This window comes from Numenius arquata, chromosome 7 (assembly GCF_964106895.1).
Source record: "Numenius arquata chromosome 7, bNumArq3.hap1.1, whole genome shotgun sequence".
NCBI classification, from domain to species: Eukaryota; Metazoa; Chordata; class Aves; order Charadriiformes; family Scolopacidae; genus Numenius; species Numenius arquata.
This window is the reverse complement of record NC_133582.1, coordinates 4461755-4480194: the sequence shown is the minus strand read 5'-3', so window position 1 is coordinate 4480194 and position 18440 is coordinate 4461755. Positions and strand designations below refer to the sequence as shown.

The window sequence follows — 18440 nt, the reverse complement described above, 5'->3', positions numbered from 1 at the left end:
ACCGACTTCTGTGCTGTTGGCTGACAGGCTGGTATGGATAGAAGTGTGCTCTTTAGAAAAAGCCAAGGGTGACCCTCCATCTGGAAGCTGGCCCTGTAGAGCAAAACCCAACACACGTGACCATACACGTAGCGTATTCTCAAGTGGGTACAATTCAAAACTCTTCAGTCCAGTTCTGTGTTGAATTTCTTCTACGTGGGCTATGCCAGTGTCTGATGTACATACAATACTGTGACGTTTGACTGATTACAATATTTTTACTCGGACAACTGCCATCCAGTTTTGTTGTTGAGCCCTGTTACCTGAAAAATAGAATTGTATTTGAAATGGCTTATTAGCAGGCCTTTTTTTGCTACTAACTCATTTTAATTCTATTGTACAAGACTAATTGGCTTTCATCTCTTCTGTTGAAGTTTCAATGCATGTTCTTGTGAGCTTTTTAGATTAACGGGCAGAAACTTGTTTTTAAAATGGTTGTGTTCATTTTAAAATTGACATTCAAGTTAAAGCATGTTAAGCTTTTTCCTGTAGTAGTTTAACAGTGCAATTGCGGTATTCCCCAACAGATCTTTTTTTTTTGTTTGTTTTTAACTTGCTGACTTCATAGCAGTAGAAAAATAGCCTTTATGAGCATCTTGAAGTATTTAATCTTAATTGCGCAGTCTTTTTGTGAAGAAAGTGCTTGCCTATGAGGATAGTCCAAATGGCACTGTCCGTTAGGGCGTCCATTAGGGCTACTTCATGGAATTAAGAGCTACAGATGGTGGTTTAAGCCCAGGAATAATGCTGTAAAAGTTCAGAGCTTAAAATTTAAAGATACGCTTAGCAAGTGGCCAACAAAAAAAAAAAAAAAAAAGCAGTCAAAGAAAACTCATGAGCAAGTTGTTCCAAAAGACCAAACCAGTTGTTTTCCCTGACTTGACTGGTTGGCCTTAGAGGTGATCCTCAAAGAAAGAGAGGCAAACCATGGCTGGCCAGTAGTTAAGATGAACATTCTTGATCTGTCAGAAGCAAGCTGAGTAAATAGAACCTGTGCATCGGGTTATGGCTTCAGAAAGATCCGATTGGAATACTGTTAAAGAGACAAGTAAGTTCAATTTCTCAGATGTCGCATGCCTGATTTGGCTCAAAAGCTGGAAATGGTAGATGCAGATCTCTGCCAATGCAATTGGGTTGTTATTCATGACAGTGCTTAAGTTTGCAAAGCACTATGGAAGTAAATTCACAGTTGCAGATTAATCACGTGTATTATGGGCTTTGAGCATGCAAATTTTAATACCTTTATTAACACCAACTTACTGCCATACCTCTGCTCTTTCTTCATTAGTTAATTTTGGGTAGTACATGAGCACGCTGCTCTGAACCCTTATACAATGAGAATAACGCCTTCTTTTACACTGACTGTATTTCCTGTGGGCAACCTGAGGAGCTCCATCTTCAAACCCTGTCTAGAACGTGCTCGTGTGGGGTTGGGGGAGACGAAGCGTTTTGCGCTGCATGACTTGTCTTGCTGTCGGAATAACAACATTCATGTTGTATAAGGGGATCTACCTGTGCAATTTAACTTGGTTCTTTTACTATATTTTTCTTCTCTTTATCCTTTTTTTTTTTTTTTTTTTTTTTTCCCTTTTAATTTCTGTTCTTAAACTGCACCCAAGATGCCTTTGCAGCTTCTCCTGGGGAAGCCCCTGCAGCAGCTGAAGGGGCAGCAGCACCAGCTACCCCAACCCCTGTAGCCGCAGCTCTTGATGCATGTTCAGGAAATGGTGGGTTTTATGTCATTAGATAGTCTCTCTTGTTTTGCTGTTTCGTTGCTTTTGTTTTATTTTATTTTTTTTGTTTGTTTAAACTACATGGCAGTGTGTTTTTCTGAAATTTTTATAGTGTTTGCGATTGGTCAAAGCAAACCTTAGACTGAAGAGCATGCTTAACAGAACTGCCTGGTCCTGAGACCCAGTAACTTTGTGCTTATCTGGTGGTGCTAATAACCAGTTCTGGCAGTCCTGAGTTCTGTAAGCAGTCACCTGCTAAGCTGGATGTTCTTTTGTCGTATTCCTGTCCTTTCTTGGCCTTGTCAAACAGCCTTTGAAAGTTCTCCCCTTTAGTAACTCGACTGCTCGGCCTTTTCGGAGGGTCTGTTTTGGAAAAACATGAGTAATGTGTCTGGATAAGTAGGCTGGGCGTTAGAGTGACCTCCTCCGTGGGCGCGCGTGTGTTTGCAGTACGTGCATTGCCTGTAGTTGCTTTGTTTTTGACTTCCTCCCTCGCCGATCCTAAGTATGCATACACATGTATTTCCCCTCTCCTTTTTACAAGACCCCTTTGCCCCATCCGAAGGTAGTGCAGAGGCTGCTCCCGAGCTGGACCTCTTTGCTATGAAGCCAACAGAGACCGCTGTTCCTGTAGTTACCCCTACAACTAGTGCAGCCACTCCAGTTCCTGCAACAACTCCTTCTCCAGCTGCTGCTGTTGCTGCTGCCGCTACCGCTACTACGGCTACTGCCACCACCACTACCGCCACCACTTCTGCTACCGCCACCACCTCCGCTCCTCCTGCCCTAGATATCTTTGGTGGTAATTTTGTTTTTAACTCTTTGATTCCGGCGGATTGGTCTGTCAGGAGTTAACGGAACGAGCGAAATCGTTGTTGCGTGCATGCTGTGTGCTGGGCTTTCACACCAGAGAGCCTGTTAACTCCAAGTAACGATGTGCAAAACTTGAAAGTTCTGCTTTCAGTCCTGCCTTTCAAAAATGAGTTAAAGACATCTTATGTTCTTGGCCTTAGATTTATTTGAGTCTGGTCCTGATGTACCTGCAGCACCCAAACCAGATGCTACTCCTAGCATAGATCTCTTTGGTACAGGTAAAGAGAGAATTCTTCCAGTACTCTGCTGCTTTGATGCTGTGTAATGGTGTAAACTGACTCGAATGATACTTAACTTCTCCTCGGTTTTTCTTTCATTCCTGGAAGATGCTTTTTCATCTCCGCCGCAAGGAGCTTCTCCTGTGCCTGAGAGTTCTCTCACCGCTGATCTCTTATCTGGTGAGTGCTTGTCTTCACAGACCATCCTACAGCCTTCTGGGGTTTTGTTTTTGTTTTTTCTCAAGAGTGAAAAAAAAAAAAAAAGGACATTGCAAATGTACATCTTTAAGCTGAAATACGAAGTTACTAAATTGTGGGTTTGATGCTTTGGTCACAAGATTAGCAGCTGCTGAAGATGCAAGGCATGAAGTGGCTGACACTGAAGTTAAGTAAAGTAGTTGTTGAGAGAGTAAATCCTCCTCTAACCATAAGAAAATTCTTAATAAGCAATGCTTTCTATAAAGTACTGTGGTTTTCAGTTGCTGTGTGAGAAATGTAACACTTTCTGTTTGCAGTTCTGAAGGTTGTTACCTGAATTTTCCGACCCTGTGGTTCTAACTGGTGGAGCCCATGCGGCTTTGAAATATTTAGCTATCATTGTTGCCTTGCTGATACTAAATATTATTTATCCTATGCTTACTGCAGTGGATGCATTTGCAGCCCCCTCTCCTCTACCCACTGCCTCTCCAGCAAAGGTGGATTCTTCAGGTGTGATTGACCTATTTGGTGGTGGGTATTATTCTTTCCTCACCACTTCAGAGTTGAATCACTTCATCTCAGTTACCTTTGCGCTTGGCTAAAGCTGCCGTTTCCCCTTCTCACAGCTTTTCTATGTAGCCTCACGGCTAATTCTAGCATGTTCTTCGTGTTGCCCAATAATGAACTGCAAATAAGCTGTTAGTGTGGCCATTCTGTCCTCATGACACTTGCCATTCTGTCTCCTGTCAGTGCATGTATGACACTTCCTCAGAGGTCCAGTGAAAGCCTGGTGTGTGCTGTTTTCTTCTTTGCAGCTCTCCATGTTCATGTTGTTTTTTCCTCTCGGTTCCGTTTCTCAAAGCAGCTGAAGTTTTGAGGGTGGCTTGTCTCAGACTGGATATCCGAATCCCAGGATCTTTGTTGGATTTGACAAGGTGGAAATTAGGATGGGCACAGCCAACTCTAGGGGTGTTGTAGAACAGGAATGCTGCTCAGAAATCATGAATTTTCCAACATCAGTGACATATCCCTCTAGAAAGACTTAATGTGAGTCAGCAAATTGTAGCTGGAATTTCTCGAGTCTGTCATCAAATGCATTCATCTCCAAAGGGCTTAACCCTCTCACCTGGGATGCTGTGGTTTGTATGGATTTTCTGAGGCCCAACTAAAGGACTCATGAAACCTCACTGATTTAATACTGATATCGTCTTCAGTGCTGTGCTTCCCTATAGAAAACCAGATTTCTTTGAAGTGCTGGTTTGTTGCACCTCCTTTTTTCCACCTGAGCTTCGCATCTGTGGTACTGCTCTGCAATAAAGGTGGCCAAGCACTTTCATTTGCTTCTGATGTATTAAGTGGTTATCCTTTTGTCATCTTTTGTTTAAGATAGGTGATGGATCGGTGCATTTAATGTTGAACTCTTTACCTTTCTCTTGATGCTTTCTGGAATTCCCTTTAGATGCTTTTGGAAGTAGTGCTTCTGAACCCCAGCCCGCAACCCAGGCTGCTTCTAGTTCCTCAGCTTCTGCAGACCTACTTGCTGGTAATAAAGAACTTCTTAAAAACTCATTATTTTAAGGCAAAACTAAGCAAAGGTCTTCAAAATCTTTAATGTTCCTTGGGTGTAAGTGGACTGTTGTAGTGGAATAAAATCCTTGTTCACAAGATTTCTTAGTACTTTAGATGTCTTAAATTAAAACTACAATGATTTATAACGCTTAAGCAGTATTGCAGGCTCTGCTACTTACTCCTTACTGCTAATTCATCTTAGTTTCCTGGTTGATTTAACTGAGGCAGGTTACACACTGAAACGTTAAGAACTTGAATGAATGACGTGGTAGCTGTCATTGCATTTAGCTACGAAGAGGCTGGGGGAAATGAGAGCGAGCTTTTCTGTGCACAAAGGCATAGAAGTGATAGAGACCCTCTCCTCGTACTGGGTGGGATGAGGTCTCTGCTGATGCTGAACATGGCATCACTGTGACACCTATTGCAAAGGTTGAATAAATATTATTCTAGTCTGCATCCTTCAGGTAGGCGGCTTCAGCTGAACCCTGTTTGAACTACTCTCCAAAGTTCCTGCTACACCATGTGTTTTAGTGGCTGTAGTGATTGTGCTAAGCAGTTATGACTTGGCCCCATCCCAGTTTGAAGTTTGTAGGGAATAAGATCTCAGAAGAGGATGCTTTTGCTAGTACCTGCTCTAAGTGTGGGCATCGCCTAGTTGTGCAGCAAGAAGGTAGAAGTAGTCTAGAGAATAACAACATTTATGTCCATTCTCAATTGGTTCCAGTGCTATTTTAAGTAGCAAGCCAGCTACTTAAAGTGGGACATAATGTATAAATGCATGCTAAAGCTTTAGTACAGGCAGCTTCAAGATTTTAAGGTAGAAGATGACCTTTTCATCGAATCATAGAATGGTTAGAGTTGGAAGGGACCTTCAAGATCATCGAGTTCTAACCCCCCTGCCATGGGTAGGGACACCTCCCACTAGACCAGGTTGCTCAAAGCCCCATCCAGCCTGGTTTTGTTTAAATGTTGCTTCAATAGGTCTTTGTATTAGTTATCCTATGCATAGCTTGATGCCCGAGATCAGGTTTTAACTAGTAGATTCTGAAATGTAGCAGTCATTTGCAGTTCTGTGCAGTATCAAGGGACTGGGTGTAAAGATGTTGTTGGGAAGAAGCTACTCCTGCTTATGCAAACATTACAATACAAAATATTTTATGTCCTTATCTGTAACTAAGCTTAAATTCCAGTAGGAATTGTCGTCCAGATGGCTTAAAATTCAGCAGTATGTTCTCTGAATCTGATGAGTCACATTAAATCAAAACCTAAATTATCAAAGAGATGTCATATGTCTCAATACTCAAGCAGACCTAAAGCAGTTGGAGTGAATAGAAGATTTTAAATTTTTTTTTTCCTTATATATATTCAAAAGGGCTCCAGGTAGATTAGAATCTCTATTTGGCAGATACAGAGAGTCTGTAAACATGACAACATATTGCTAAGCATTTGTTCACCCTAGATAATGGCAGATGTATAGCCTGCAGTGTAATCCAGTTTTGAATTTAAGGTTGTCCAGATTTCATGTGGTGGCTGAAGGCTTGTCCTTCATGGTTTACGAGTGTTTGGTTTGTACTAAGTGTTTATATGCATAATGTGATGAGTATACTTACTTTATGTAAATGTCTCAAGAGTTCTGCTGTCAAGTAAGTTGCTAGTCTCTTCTTGGCCCTTCTAAAGCACGCATCTTCCTGACGTGTAAGTCAGTCTGATGCCTGCATAAATTTGTCCTGTTCTTCCAATGTTTGTTAAGTGTTTAGTCTTTTTTTTCTCTCTGAGAAAGCAAAGTTTTCGGGGAGAGCATCTGAGATCTCACAGTAACGTTTGATATAACTGATGCTCAATTTGAGCACAAGTTCTTCACATTGAGACTGGCCTCCTAGTTAAATGTCTGGCAGATGCTTGATTTCATAGCTGGGAAATGTGTGGTTGTCACTGTAAGACATTTGTGTATGTGCTGTAGTCGATATACCTTGTGACCATGGAAAGCAGTTTGGTTAAAAACAACAAGTGGTTAGAAAGTCTTCAGAATTGTCTTTATTTTGCTGTTTTTAGAAAGCTGACTTCCCCACTGAACTGGTAACTAAAGAATGGTGAAGGAAAGAAGGAATTAGTTGACTACATAAACAAGAATAGTACTATCTATCTGAGTGAAAACACAGAAGGTACTGATAAGGGTTTAATGTTAATAGGTGATCTCTTCTAAATCAATATGCTGTATTTGGCACTTAATTTCAACAACATGACTGCTGGAGTAGCATGCTTTATTTCTCAGATATCACCCACGTGAAAAGATCTGTAGTTACTTTGGGTGAGAATGGGTCTCTACAAATTAAAACCGTCTCTACAAATTAAAACCTTCTCTACAAATTGAAAAAAATTATCTAAAGGAGGAATTTCAAACGAGTAAATGTTCAAGCTTCTGTCCACAGGCAGCAATGATTAGCTGGACAAAGAAGGACAATAAGAGTGTAAAATAGGATGTTCCCTGAATGAAAAGAAACTAAAGGCAGTGGTAGAGCGCTGGCTCGCCACCATCGTGTGCCTGGCTCTGGCAAAGTAATACGCTTCCAACTCTGATACAGGGGGAAAAGTACAGCCTGCAGGTTGTGCAGAGTGCTGTTCCCACTGGATTTGTGTAGTTGTGGTTAGAGCACTGAGCTCAGGTCTTCCTGTACAAGGGCAGCCAGGAAAAAACAAGACTGAGAGACTGCAGATGTAGTATAGAGGTCTTGGACAGCACTGTGAAGAAGAGATTGAATAAGAGATTCTATAAGCTTGTAGACTAAAGAGAATTGAGGTGGTGTCATATGTCTGTTCTTGTTCTGACGGAGTCTTTGCATATTTAATCAGTTACCAGAGTCTGTAGATAATACAAATACGCTTAAATTGCAAGGGAGATCAAATTATATAGCCGGCAAGGGAGGGGTTTTAAGAATAGTCAAGCATGAGTGCATTGCTTGTAGGCTGGAGAATCTCCATGAGTAGGGTTTATTTATTTTATAAATATAGGGTTTATAATATATACCTTAACCTTGATCATGGAGATTCTCCAGCCTACAAGCCATTCACTTGTGGATGCTATTGATCCTGCTTTGGCATGAGAGTGTGTGAGGGGGCAGCAGCTTGAAGTCATCTTGACGAGGGAGACCAAGATGGTTTAAGGTGACGAGAGAGGCTAAACTGGGCTAGTAAAATACTGCCTTCTGAGTTGAGATTCCGAAGTAGCTGATGGCTTGATCATATGCTTTTCTCACGTTAGTCCTCTGTTTATCTATTTTGTGAACCAATTCTCATGTGTTGCATTCTGCCTGTGAGATTACTTACCTGGAACTATAGTGTGTAGTACTAGAAGAATTGTGTTCTCTACTCTGTTGGTCTGCCTCTGCAGAAATCTAAATAACAAACATTGAAGTTTTTATTGACGACTCAGAAAAGCTTAAATTCCCTGGGTCATACCTGGCATACCAAGGGTGCTTGTGTAGTACTGAGTTATTTACAGTGGTCAGAAAAATTGTCTCTATCATTCTGCCTTCTATAGATTGAGCTTTTGTTAAACACAGCCCAGCAAGACTGACTGTAATGTCCACACCTCTCTTATATGGCTTTTTCAAGGCTTTGGAGGTTCTTTTATCGCTCCCTCTCCATCACCATCCCCAGTCACTCCAGCTCAAACCAGCCTACTACAGCCGAACTTTGATGCAGCTTTTGGGACAACAGCTCCAACGACTGGCAGCTCGTTTGATGCATCAGGTGAGCCACAGGATTTCTTCCTGTGAATTTTCTGATATGTTTTATGTGTTAGATGACTTAATGACACTATATTTAGGCTTGGAGTACAAGCGATATCAGTGATTTCCCTATTCCTTCTCTTACTGGAAGAATTCAGGGTGGTGCTTAGGTTGATGTGTGCTCAAGAGCTCTCCGTTTTTTATTCTACTACGTCAGTGAAAACCAAATGACTGTGAACATCATCCTTGCATGTGCTTGATTGCATGAATCAGGAATTACGCAAGGGAAACACTGTTCTGTAAATCAAGTATATAGGCGAGTCATCTTGCTGCTGTCGAAGCTGTTCTTGAGCTTGCATGGCAGCTGAAGGTACACAGAACGGAGACCGAGGTCGTGTTCTTTGCCTGACTAAGCTTAAACTTTCATCACTGCTATCATTTTGTTTGTATCTCTTCCATTCTATATTTTTCCATGCTGGGTCCTTGCTACAAACTTAAAATTGGTGAGTTCTGCAACTGTACAAGGGGAAAAAAAAAAAAAAAAAAAAAAAAAAAAGGTTGAAGTAGTACTGCTGTTTGGTGGTTTGGTTGCTTGCCAGTGCACATGCTACCCCTTCCTGTTGACTTAGCATGTACCTCAAATACAGATCAGAAGATAGAACGCTGGCATGAGATATACCAGGCTGTTTGGCTTCAAGGGATCCAAAAAAATTGAACTTCTGAGTTAGATGACTTGGACTAAGGAGGCTAGCTCTGTCAGTGTGGATGGTTCTGGTTCCTTCTGATCTCATAAGATGTTAGTAGGCTTTCCCAGCTCCCTGCTGCTTGCAAGTGAATAGTAACATCTTGAGACTTTCAATCCTGTTGCCGTTAGATGTCGAGGTATAAGGCTGCCTTTGCCACAGTAATTCTGACTGGTGTTTGCTGCAAGATGTTCATTTTAAAAGCCTTTAAATGAATATCTCCTGACAAATGTGTGTGCATCTGACATCTCTCTAAGGATGGCTGTAAGAAAAAGTGTCATGTGGAAGTGGTGCTGTATCTATGTAGATTCAACTCTCCAATGAAAGTCCTTTTAGGCATGTTCTCTCATGTTAGTTCTCATTGGTGTAGCTCTTCCAGGATTACTGTATATTCAGTGTCTAGTAAAACGACATGCATGCCCTCGTTGGCATTATTTTTAATGTCAAACTGTGTTTTGGTAAGACTTGTGACGTGGTTGTCTGTGCTCTACTTGTTGGAGAAACGGTGAAGTGGCAGGTAGTGTATTTCTTGCCACGGCTGCTGTTTCTAACTCACTTTCCCTTCGCTTCTAGTGTTTGATGGCCTAGGTGATCTTCTTATGCCAACTATGGTTCCTTCTGGTCAGTCCGTAGCACCCGCAGCCACAGCAACAGTCCCTGCTTCAGCAGCAAGCAAAGGCCTCGGAAGCGATCTTGATTCGTCTCTTGCAAACCTAGTAGGCAGTAAGTGACAAATTTTGGTTTCGAGTGGTGTGGCGTACGACTATGTTACTCTTCTGTGGGGCCAAATGAAGTGTGGGATGAATTGTGCACAACAGCCAGGAACAGACCTTCTCTCAGTGAACATTCCAAAACGTGTTCTTAAAATGCTAAACAGAAAGGTATTCCCTTTCTTGTAGCAAGAAAAGGGCTAGAGCCTTTATAACTGGAGATCAGTAGCCCCAGCACCCCAAAAAAACCTAACAGAGACCCACCAGGCTAAGGTATAATAATGCTGAAGTTGTACTTTGGGGGATTGTGTAAATAAAATATTCTATTAGTATACATAAACACACCACAGCAAAGATACAACTGATCTTACGATGCGTGTTCTCCTGTTAAGTGTGTGGGGAAACTACCATGCTTAGGTGTCAGCAGGACTCCATCACTTGAAACCTCTTCTGCAAGTCATTTGGTATATCCAAGTTTGGGGGAGAAATTAATCAAACTTAGCAATTTGTGACTTACAGGACCTTTACTAGTCATGTGCGAAGAGTATTCTTTAAAACTTCTTCCAAAGAGTAATTAAGGAAACTACTTAGAGTTCCCATGTGTGATAAAGCAGATAAAACAGTGCAAAACTTCCAGGTGACATCCAGATTTATGTGTATGTCAAAAATAGCTTTTTGTTTAAGTATGTAGAACGAGGAACACGAACTAGCGTTGTCGTGTATGGTAAATAGTTCTGGTGCTCTTAAATAAGCATTTTGTAGACCTACATATATTGTGACTTTGGTCTGTTTACGGAACAAAAGTGGCTTCCTCAAGCATAAGACATCCTCAGGGTTCCTCAAGAGTTTGTCCTGAAGGAAGGGGTAGATGTGGCCAGTATTTTGATGCTGTCTAAGTAAAGACAGCCAAGTCTTTATTACTCTGTATAAGTCCCTGTGCGATGAAATGTGAGCTGTTACTTTGACATGTTTTAACTTATTAAACACACGACTCTTTTCTTTTTTTCTTTACAATTTTCAGATCTTGGAATTTCTGGTACCGCTTCAAAAAAGTAAGTTCAACTTTGTTTAAAAAAAAAAAAAAATAATTTTTGACTCTGCTGTATAGTCTTACATCTATTTCAGTGTTTATTAAGAAACAATGAATTGGTCATGTGCCTGTTGCCCTCTCCCCCCCCAAAAAAATCAATTCAGAAAAATTCTGGAAAAAGTATTCTATTCTGTATAGATTCACTGAATAATTAAGGTTAAATGTTCCTGACATGGCTTTTAAACTTGTTGGCTTTAACCTGAGTCTTAGAAAAAAATTTCTGTAAATTACTGTCTTTATATTGGATAGCTGATTTCCAAACAACTTAAAATGAACAGATAGTCCAGATAATAAGTTGTATAGCTCTCCTCAGTAATCTAGGCTAATATGTAATAGTTTTGTTATCTTTTTACAGACGCTGGATGTGCTTATCGTGTAGGCATTGGAATACTTGTAAAATAGAAAAGAAGTTCATTCCATGCAGTGAAAAGCTTCTTTTTGCAAGAAGAAATATTTGCAGCATTGCATTTATTTTTGAATGTACCTTCTTAATCTAACCGATTGCTTACTTCTGTGCTGAGTCTTACTCTGTGCGCAAGACCGGTTTATGATGTGTGTGCTTCAAAAGGTGGTGTGCCTCTGTGGAGATGAAAAGAGGGATATGCATAAACACATCCTGAGGTCTATCCCCAAAACTCAGGTTCCTTCAGTCTCCTTCATTCGAACGGTGTATCTCATTCTGAATAGAGCGGCCTCTAACAAAGCCTGGTTTTGCAACAGCCCTTTTGTTCTATGAATGATTTGTTTCTCTTGTATCTATCAACTTTTTTCAGAACTGAATGCTTTCCTCCTTCAGCTGTCCGAGCAAGAGTTCCAGCAATGAAATGACCTTTCAAAGACTTCTAGCAGGCAGCTCTACTGCCTGGCCCCAGTAGAATAGGCAGTAGCAGTCCCTCTTCCTACTTTGCAAGGGTATATGCAATAATATGTTACCTTCAGTCAATACTAAGTAAAGTTTCTCTTTAATTCTCACCACAAAGGCCATAACCGTGTAACTGACTTCAGTATAGAGTGTAGTGGTGTCTACCACTAACAACCCTTGAAACCGAGTGGCACTAAAAGTGTATCTTTCTATTAATAACTTAAACTGCATACACCATAAACTAATGTAGCTGCAAGCTTAACATTAATATATACTGCAATTGGTTTTCATTTTCACTGTATGTAAATAATAGCTCTGTCTGTCTCCTTCTCTATTAGGGGAGACCTTCAGTGGAATGCTGGAGAGAAGAAGTTAACAGGAGGAGCCAACTGGCAGCCAAAAGTAGCACCTGCAACATGGTCAACCGGTGGCGTCCCAAGTGGTCCATTGGTAGGTGGTTCATGTGTCAGTACCACTGGTGTTGAAACGTCAGTATTTTACAAGACCATGCAAGTAGGCACTGCTGCTGTCTACTTCAGCTAAACAGCTTCTGTATAAGTGATTGTTTCAAATCACATTTTTGAGACTAAATTTACAGCTGGCATAAATAAATCACTGAGTTCAGGTCAATGAAGATACATGAGTGTATGTATCGAGGCGTTACTATACATGTGCTCTTAACATCAGTGGAAATTTCCAAGTGTATGCTTAGCCACAGAGGTTTTTCCAGCACCAGGCCCAGGTAGATTACCCAAAAGACAATGATATTGATCCAACGCTGAAGTACTGGAAAGAGAGAAAATAAATAGGTTTTTCTTGAGGTTTCCTGAATGAAGTAGTTCAAAAGACTACACAGTATTGAGACTGATGGGGCGATTGATATTAGATTAGAAGTGGGTAGTTCTTCAGTAGAGTAAAGCAGTCTGTTGGAAGAGTAAAATGTAAAATGTATCAGAAGGGACTAATTTTGAGAGAAGAGGGTTGAATTGAGCTAAAAATCTAAATTTGGCACAAGAGCAGCTTGATCACGAGTAAGCTGCAAGAGTAATCAAAGTCACAGAGGGCATAAAACAGTGTCTGTTTGAAAAAAAAAGTTGAGTTGGGACGGGAAGGAAGGGACTGCCAAGCGGGAGCAGGACCAGTTCGGTTCCCTGCTGCCACAGCCAGGTGTTAATGTGACTCTAAGCACATTCCAGCTTGTTCCTTAACCTTATGGAAGATAGAAGAATTCCCTGAACTTGGTACTTCATTGAATGTATTAGTTGTAACGTCAGCTTTTTTTCTTGATAGAAAGGCTGGGCAATACTGTACAGTGTAAGTGAATATTTTTTTTATTTTTCTCTCTTATTGTATTTACTTACTAAACACAAAGGTACTAACAACACCTCACCTGCACTACGGTTACTACTGCTGCCTTAAAACTAGCTAGAGGCGACCTAACATGGCTGCTCTTGGGCTGTTTGTCCAGCAGACAACTCTCAGGCGACGTGTTGAATATGGTAGTAGTGATTAACCATTTCTGTGCTGTAAGCTTGGAAATAATGGCTTCAAACTAATGGCCTCAAACTGCCTTTGCTTTACTTGGACGTGAACTATCTGATCACTTGCACTACCTGAAATTTCAAACTTCTGCCTGTAACATCAGCCTGATCTTGTAGTGGTTTTACCATCTGATAAGTAACTGGCCTTTCTGGAAAGCTGGGTGGTTTTGATAGCATTTCATGAAACGTGGGTGCTATATATATATATTCCTTCAAAATCATGCACTTGGGTATTGTTTGAAACCAAAGAAATCCAGATATGCAGGAAAAAATATATGTGGAGACCAAAATGAAGCTTTCTTTCACATCAGTGTTGAACCATATAAGTTTTGGTCACTTCTTCCCTCGCTTGTGACCTTTCACCTTCTGGATTAAAATCCCCTCTTCCTACCGCTCCACTCCCTGATCAGAAGTCCCTCCCAATCTCTCCTGTGGATGCCCTTTAAGTACTGAAAGGCCACTATAAGGTCTACCTGGAGCCTTCTCTTCTCCAGGCTGAACATCTCTCAGCCTGTCTTCATAGCAGAAGCGCTCCAGCCCTCTGAGCATCTTTGTGGCCCTCTGCTGGACTCGCTCCAGCAGGTCCATGTCCTTCTTATGTTGGGGACCTCAGAACTGGATGCAGTACTCCAGGTGGGGTCTCACCAGAGTGGAATAAAGGGGCAGAATTACCTCCCTCGACCTGCTGACCACTTCTTTTGATGTAGCCCAGGACGCGGGGAACTTTCTGGGCTGCCAGAGCACGTTGCTGGCTCATTTGAGCTTCTTATCTACCAACACCCCCAAGTCCTCCTCAGGGCTACTCTCAGTGCATTCTCTACGCAACCTGTATTTGTTCTTGAGATTGCCCCAACCCACATGGAGGACCTTGTACTTGGCCTTGTTGAACTTCACGAGGTTCACACGGGCCCACCTCTCAAGCCTGTCCAGGTCCCTCTGGATGGCATCCCTTCCCTCCAGCATATTGACCAGCCCACACAGCTTGGTGTCTTCGGCAAACTTGCCCAGGGTGCACTCAATCCCACTGTCCATGTTGCCGACAAAGATGTTAAACAGCACCAGTCCTGGTACCGACTCCTGAGGAACACCAGTCATCACTGGTTGCCACCTCCATTCGGTTTGTGTGGCTGTTTTCTTGGCACCTGCCTAACTGGATTTTGAGCTACGGTGTGTTCCTGTGGATGCAGTCAGAACACTGCAGCTGATGTCATTAATCTTTTTTTTTTTTTTCCTATTCTTTTCCATGCCTGAGTGTCCAGATGTTGGTTTTAGTCTGGGGACAGCTGTGCTGCTGGTGCAATACAGCTTTTATTTGAAATGCTCCCCAGAAAACTTTCAGACTGGAAAAGAGGGTCATAATTATTAGCCAGAAACCGTAGAGTGTTTGCTGACTAATGAATCTTGAGCAGATTATCTTCACTAACCTCCAGTTTCCTAAGAAAAATTATTAATTAGGTTGAATTTAAAGGGATCTCACTGCATAAAAATGCTATTTTCTAATTGGAAGCTAATTATAGCAGTTATTTCCCTGAGCATTACAATCTGCTTAAGCTTTTACTGAAACACAGTGCTACAACAAGTGCGGTAGCATGTTGGCTATCAATTATGAAATTGAGATGCTTTCTTACAATGTGGAGGAGGAGGAGGAGAAAAGTATGTATTTTCTTGGGCTGATTTTGAGATGTCTTCAGTAAATGGGCTCCATTCAGGAAGAGAATGGAGTGTGTCACCCTGGCTCGCTTATGACAAAGCTGAACGTTGGTGTAAGGACCTGTTCAACTCTCTCATTCTTTGAAGCGTGGTGGTTTTGAGGTTAGGTATTACCTGCTACATAACAGTCCTACTTTTCAGAACAACTTGGAGAATACTGGAGACTCCGTGTTGTTTCCAGATAGTTACAGGAATTCTTGCATTTTTATTTTTTTTACCTTTTTTCTTTTTTTTTTTTTTTTTTTTTTGCAGACGGGAGCTGTGCCTCCAGCAGGTGCTGTTCCTGCCGCAGGAGGTGCTCCACCCGTCCCGCAGCCGGGAGCGGCATTTGGGATGGTGCGTCCCTTTTGTTATACCCCTCTCCTTCCTTTACCCGGGACCCCGCTCACAGTGTGTTCATTTGCAGCCCCCAGCAGGTGCAGGTGTGCCCATGATGCCCCAGCAGCCGGTCATGTATGGGCAGCCTATGATGAGGCCACCGTTTGGAGCTGCCACTGGCCCTGGTGTACAGGTAAGTGTTGCTTCTAGATCAGTGTTTAATTGCTCTCCATTTCTCTGAAAAGTAGATTGTGTGTCTGCATTGTCTCAGTTGAGTTCTAGCTGTAGGTCCATCAGTGAGTTTTTTCTAAGAGTTCTAAGAGTATCAGCTGCCTGACTTGCGACAGAACACGTGAACCACCTTGATTGTTTTTTAATTCCCTTGAAGTCTCCTGCATCTAATGACATCCAAGATCTGGTTTGGGAGGATATTTGAGTCAAGCTCAAAGTAGACCCTGATGGGCATTCCTAATCTGTTCAGAGCTTGTCAGCGTTTACTTGAGCTGCACTCAGCATCTTCCAGCCCACCAAGAGCTTCCTCAGAAGACCAACCTTCTGCTTATGAACAAGCTAAAGTCTCCCGTCCTTGGATGGCAGCTGTTTTTTCGGTATATGGAGTTTATCTGTTTTGGGCTGGTACCTTGCTGAGTTTCTTTCAGTACAAAACAACTGCATTCAAGGATGAATTACCGTAGCGTATGTAACATTGGAGTGCTCTTTCACAGCAATGCACAAATTTAAATACTGTGAAGTTTTTTTTCTAACTTACTTTAAGGTGAAGGAATGCAATGAGAAAACTTCAGCCACTTTTATAGGTAGGAGATACATGACACTTTCCATGTTTTTAAACTATATTTGCCTATTCTGACTTCGTGACAGTCACATATGTAGACATAAAGGTGACACAAGTTTGACCACCTCAAACCAAAACAAACCTATTCTTAATTCTATATGAATTAAAAATAACCAGGAAACATTGGGTCACAAGTTACTGGTTGCCAGGGAGATGAGCCCTTTCTCTAATATGATGGAAAAAATCCTAGTGGAGTAATTAATGAAGTAGGTTGAGTGAATGGAGACATGCCATCCTTCCTGTTGAACCGGGTGGTACCAGCTGCTTCTGGTAGTTTCCTAAGGATTCTTTTTAACTTGGGAGTTAATAAGTTTGGAAGCGCAGCGCTCTGTACCCGCTCTGATGCAGAGATTTTAGTTCGTAGCCACTGGGTGATGCAACGTAAGCCCTAATACCTGTGCCAGGCTATTTTTTTCAAAGTAGAGTTTGGCTTGTAATAACTCTGAAAAGGAAAGGGACCTTCCAGGGAAGAGGCAGGGAATGACTTACCTCCAGTATTTTGCTGCTTTGTAAGTCAGAAGTCCATCTTGTCTTTCAAATAGAGTAGGAGATGGAAGTTGATGCTGCAGCTCTAAAATCTGACTTGTAACACTTGAAACCGAGCCACCTCTCTTTTTTGCAAATATTAAGCAAGCAACCTGTAGCAAACCACACCTTTTAAGTAGGGAATCACATTCCCGTTGAAGTTTGTCTGGGTTTTCTATGTAGAAACGGGAAGAACTTGAAACTGCTCTAAGTGAGAAGGTAGCTTGTAGGTATTAGAGCTCTGCATTTCATATATACCTACTTGATCTTGCTTTTCCTCCCACCTTAAACTGTCTCTCCACTTACATTATCAAGAATAATATTATGGAAGACAAAAACAATTTTTTCTCGGAGAAGGGTAGTCACCAAGGTGCCAAGGCTACATATAAAATAGCTCTGGTGCCCTGAATAAGGTAGGGATGGGGAGGAGTAAGGACAGGATGAGAGAATCGTTTGGCTCCCTAGTGAAAAGAGTTGCCTGGAACTTGGAAATATTTTTTGTGGAATAACTGAACTCCCTGAAAGGTGAGTGTAGAAAGGTGGAGATCGGTCTCTTCTCCCAAGGAACAGGCGATGGGACAAGAGGAAATGGCCTCAAGTTATGCATAGGGAGGTTCAGATTGGATATTGGGAAAAACTTTGACACGGAAGGGGTTATTAAGCCTTGGAATGGGCTGCCCAGGGAAGTTGTTGAGGCACCATCCCTGGAGGTATTTAAAAGACGGGTTGACGTAGTGTTTAGTGACATGGGTTAGTGATGGTTTTTATCAGAGTTGGGTTGATGGTTGGACCAGATGATCTGAAAGGTCCCTTCCAACCGAGACAATTCTATGATTTTTATACCTACCAGAGGAGGAACCGTGTATAATACAGTCACAACTCCAGTACACTTTGGACTCTTATTTACATTACCAATGTAGAACAACTTGTACTTAATTGCCAGTTGCTGGGATTTTCAGACTTGCACTTACTCTGCAGCTTGCACTCCGCTTATTCTGCACCTTGGTGTTTAACATCTAACAACTGCTTAACCTCTGTCTGGGCTGATGATCCTAACACCATTCTGTCTTACAGGAAGGGAGGGATTTGAAGCTACGCTAATTAGAATATGCAGTGTCTACAGCCTTACCCGTTAAACCAGCCAAACGTTGTTAACCCTGTAGTGCAGATGGAGTCTAAACAATGCCTGAGCGAAATGGCAACGCGCTGAACTTACTTAAAAATGAGAACTTTGTGTGCCTGCAATGTGCTTGTGTGAGAACCAGCTGTTCCTAATGCTTGTGTATCCTTCTCTGCTTTGTTTTTTTTTCGTTTTCCTGGCTGACGTCTTTTAGCTTTCTCCAAGCCCAACTCCTGCTACTCAGAGTCCCAAGAAACCTCCAACAAAGGACCCATTAGCGGATCTTAACATCAAGGATTTCTTGTAAACGATAAGGTATTCTGTGACTGCCTGGCTAAGCACGTTGCGCTGTGGTACGTCCCTGGCACGCAGATGTTGGTTGGGCCAGGAGGTGGAATATGACTGATAAAATTGTAGCTGCAGAGATAGGTAGAAACGTGCACTGATAATGTAGTGGTTTAAAGAGGAAACCAAATTCTTTGTCCACGCTCTTAATTTTAGCAGGACAGCTTGACTTCTGGCTTTTTTTTTTTTTTTTGGCCAAAAGTGACTGCCGAGAAAAGTTCTCTTCAGTCTATAACTTCCATTTTTGCCTTGTTTCCATTCAATC

General features: G+C 41.8%; 1 protein-coding gene across 28 annotated transcripts in view; it reads left to right on the top strand.

The window, feature by feature from the left end:
- The window catches only part of SNAP91 (synaptosome associated protein 91), a 62479-nt gene extending 44342 nt beyond the window's left edge, over positions 1-18137 (top strand). For 4 of the 28 annotated variants that reach the window (XM_074150496.1, XM_074150493.1, XM_074150489.1 and 1 more), the window contains 13 exons: positions 1659-1766; positions 2317-2574; positions 2786-2863; positions 2972-3043; positions 3509-3592; positions 4521-4604; positions 8243-8380; positions 9675-9824; positions 10833-10863; positions 12102-12213; positions 15267-15350; positions 15421-15525; positions 18045-18137. In XM_074150496.1, the coding sequence (XP_074006597.1) occupies positions 1659-1766; positions 2317-2574; positions 2786-2863; positions 2972-3043; positions 3509-3592; positions 4521-4604; positions 8243-8380; positions 9675-9824; positions 10833-10863; positions 12102-12213; positions 15267-15350; positions 15421-15525; positions 18045-18137 (1397 nt within the window). Of the gene's footprint in view, positions 1-1658; positions 1767-2316; positions 2575-2785; positions 2864-2971; positions 3044-3508; positions 3593-4520; positions 4605-8242; positions 8381-9674; positions 9825-10832; positions 10864-12101; positions 12214-13053; positions 13078-15266; positions 15351-15420; positions 15526-18044 lie in introns of all 28 variants that reach the window. The other 24 variants (XM_074150498.1, XM_074150492.1, XM_074150491.1 and 21 more) reach the window with 16 other exon arrangements.
- Positions 18138-18440: the final 303 nt, after the last annotated feature.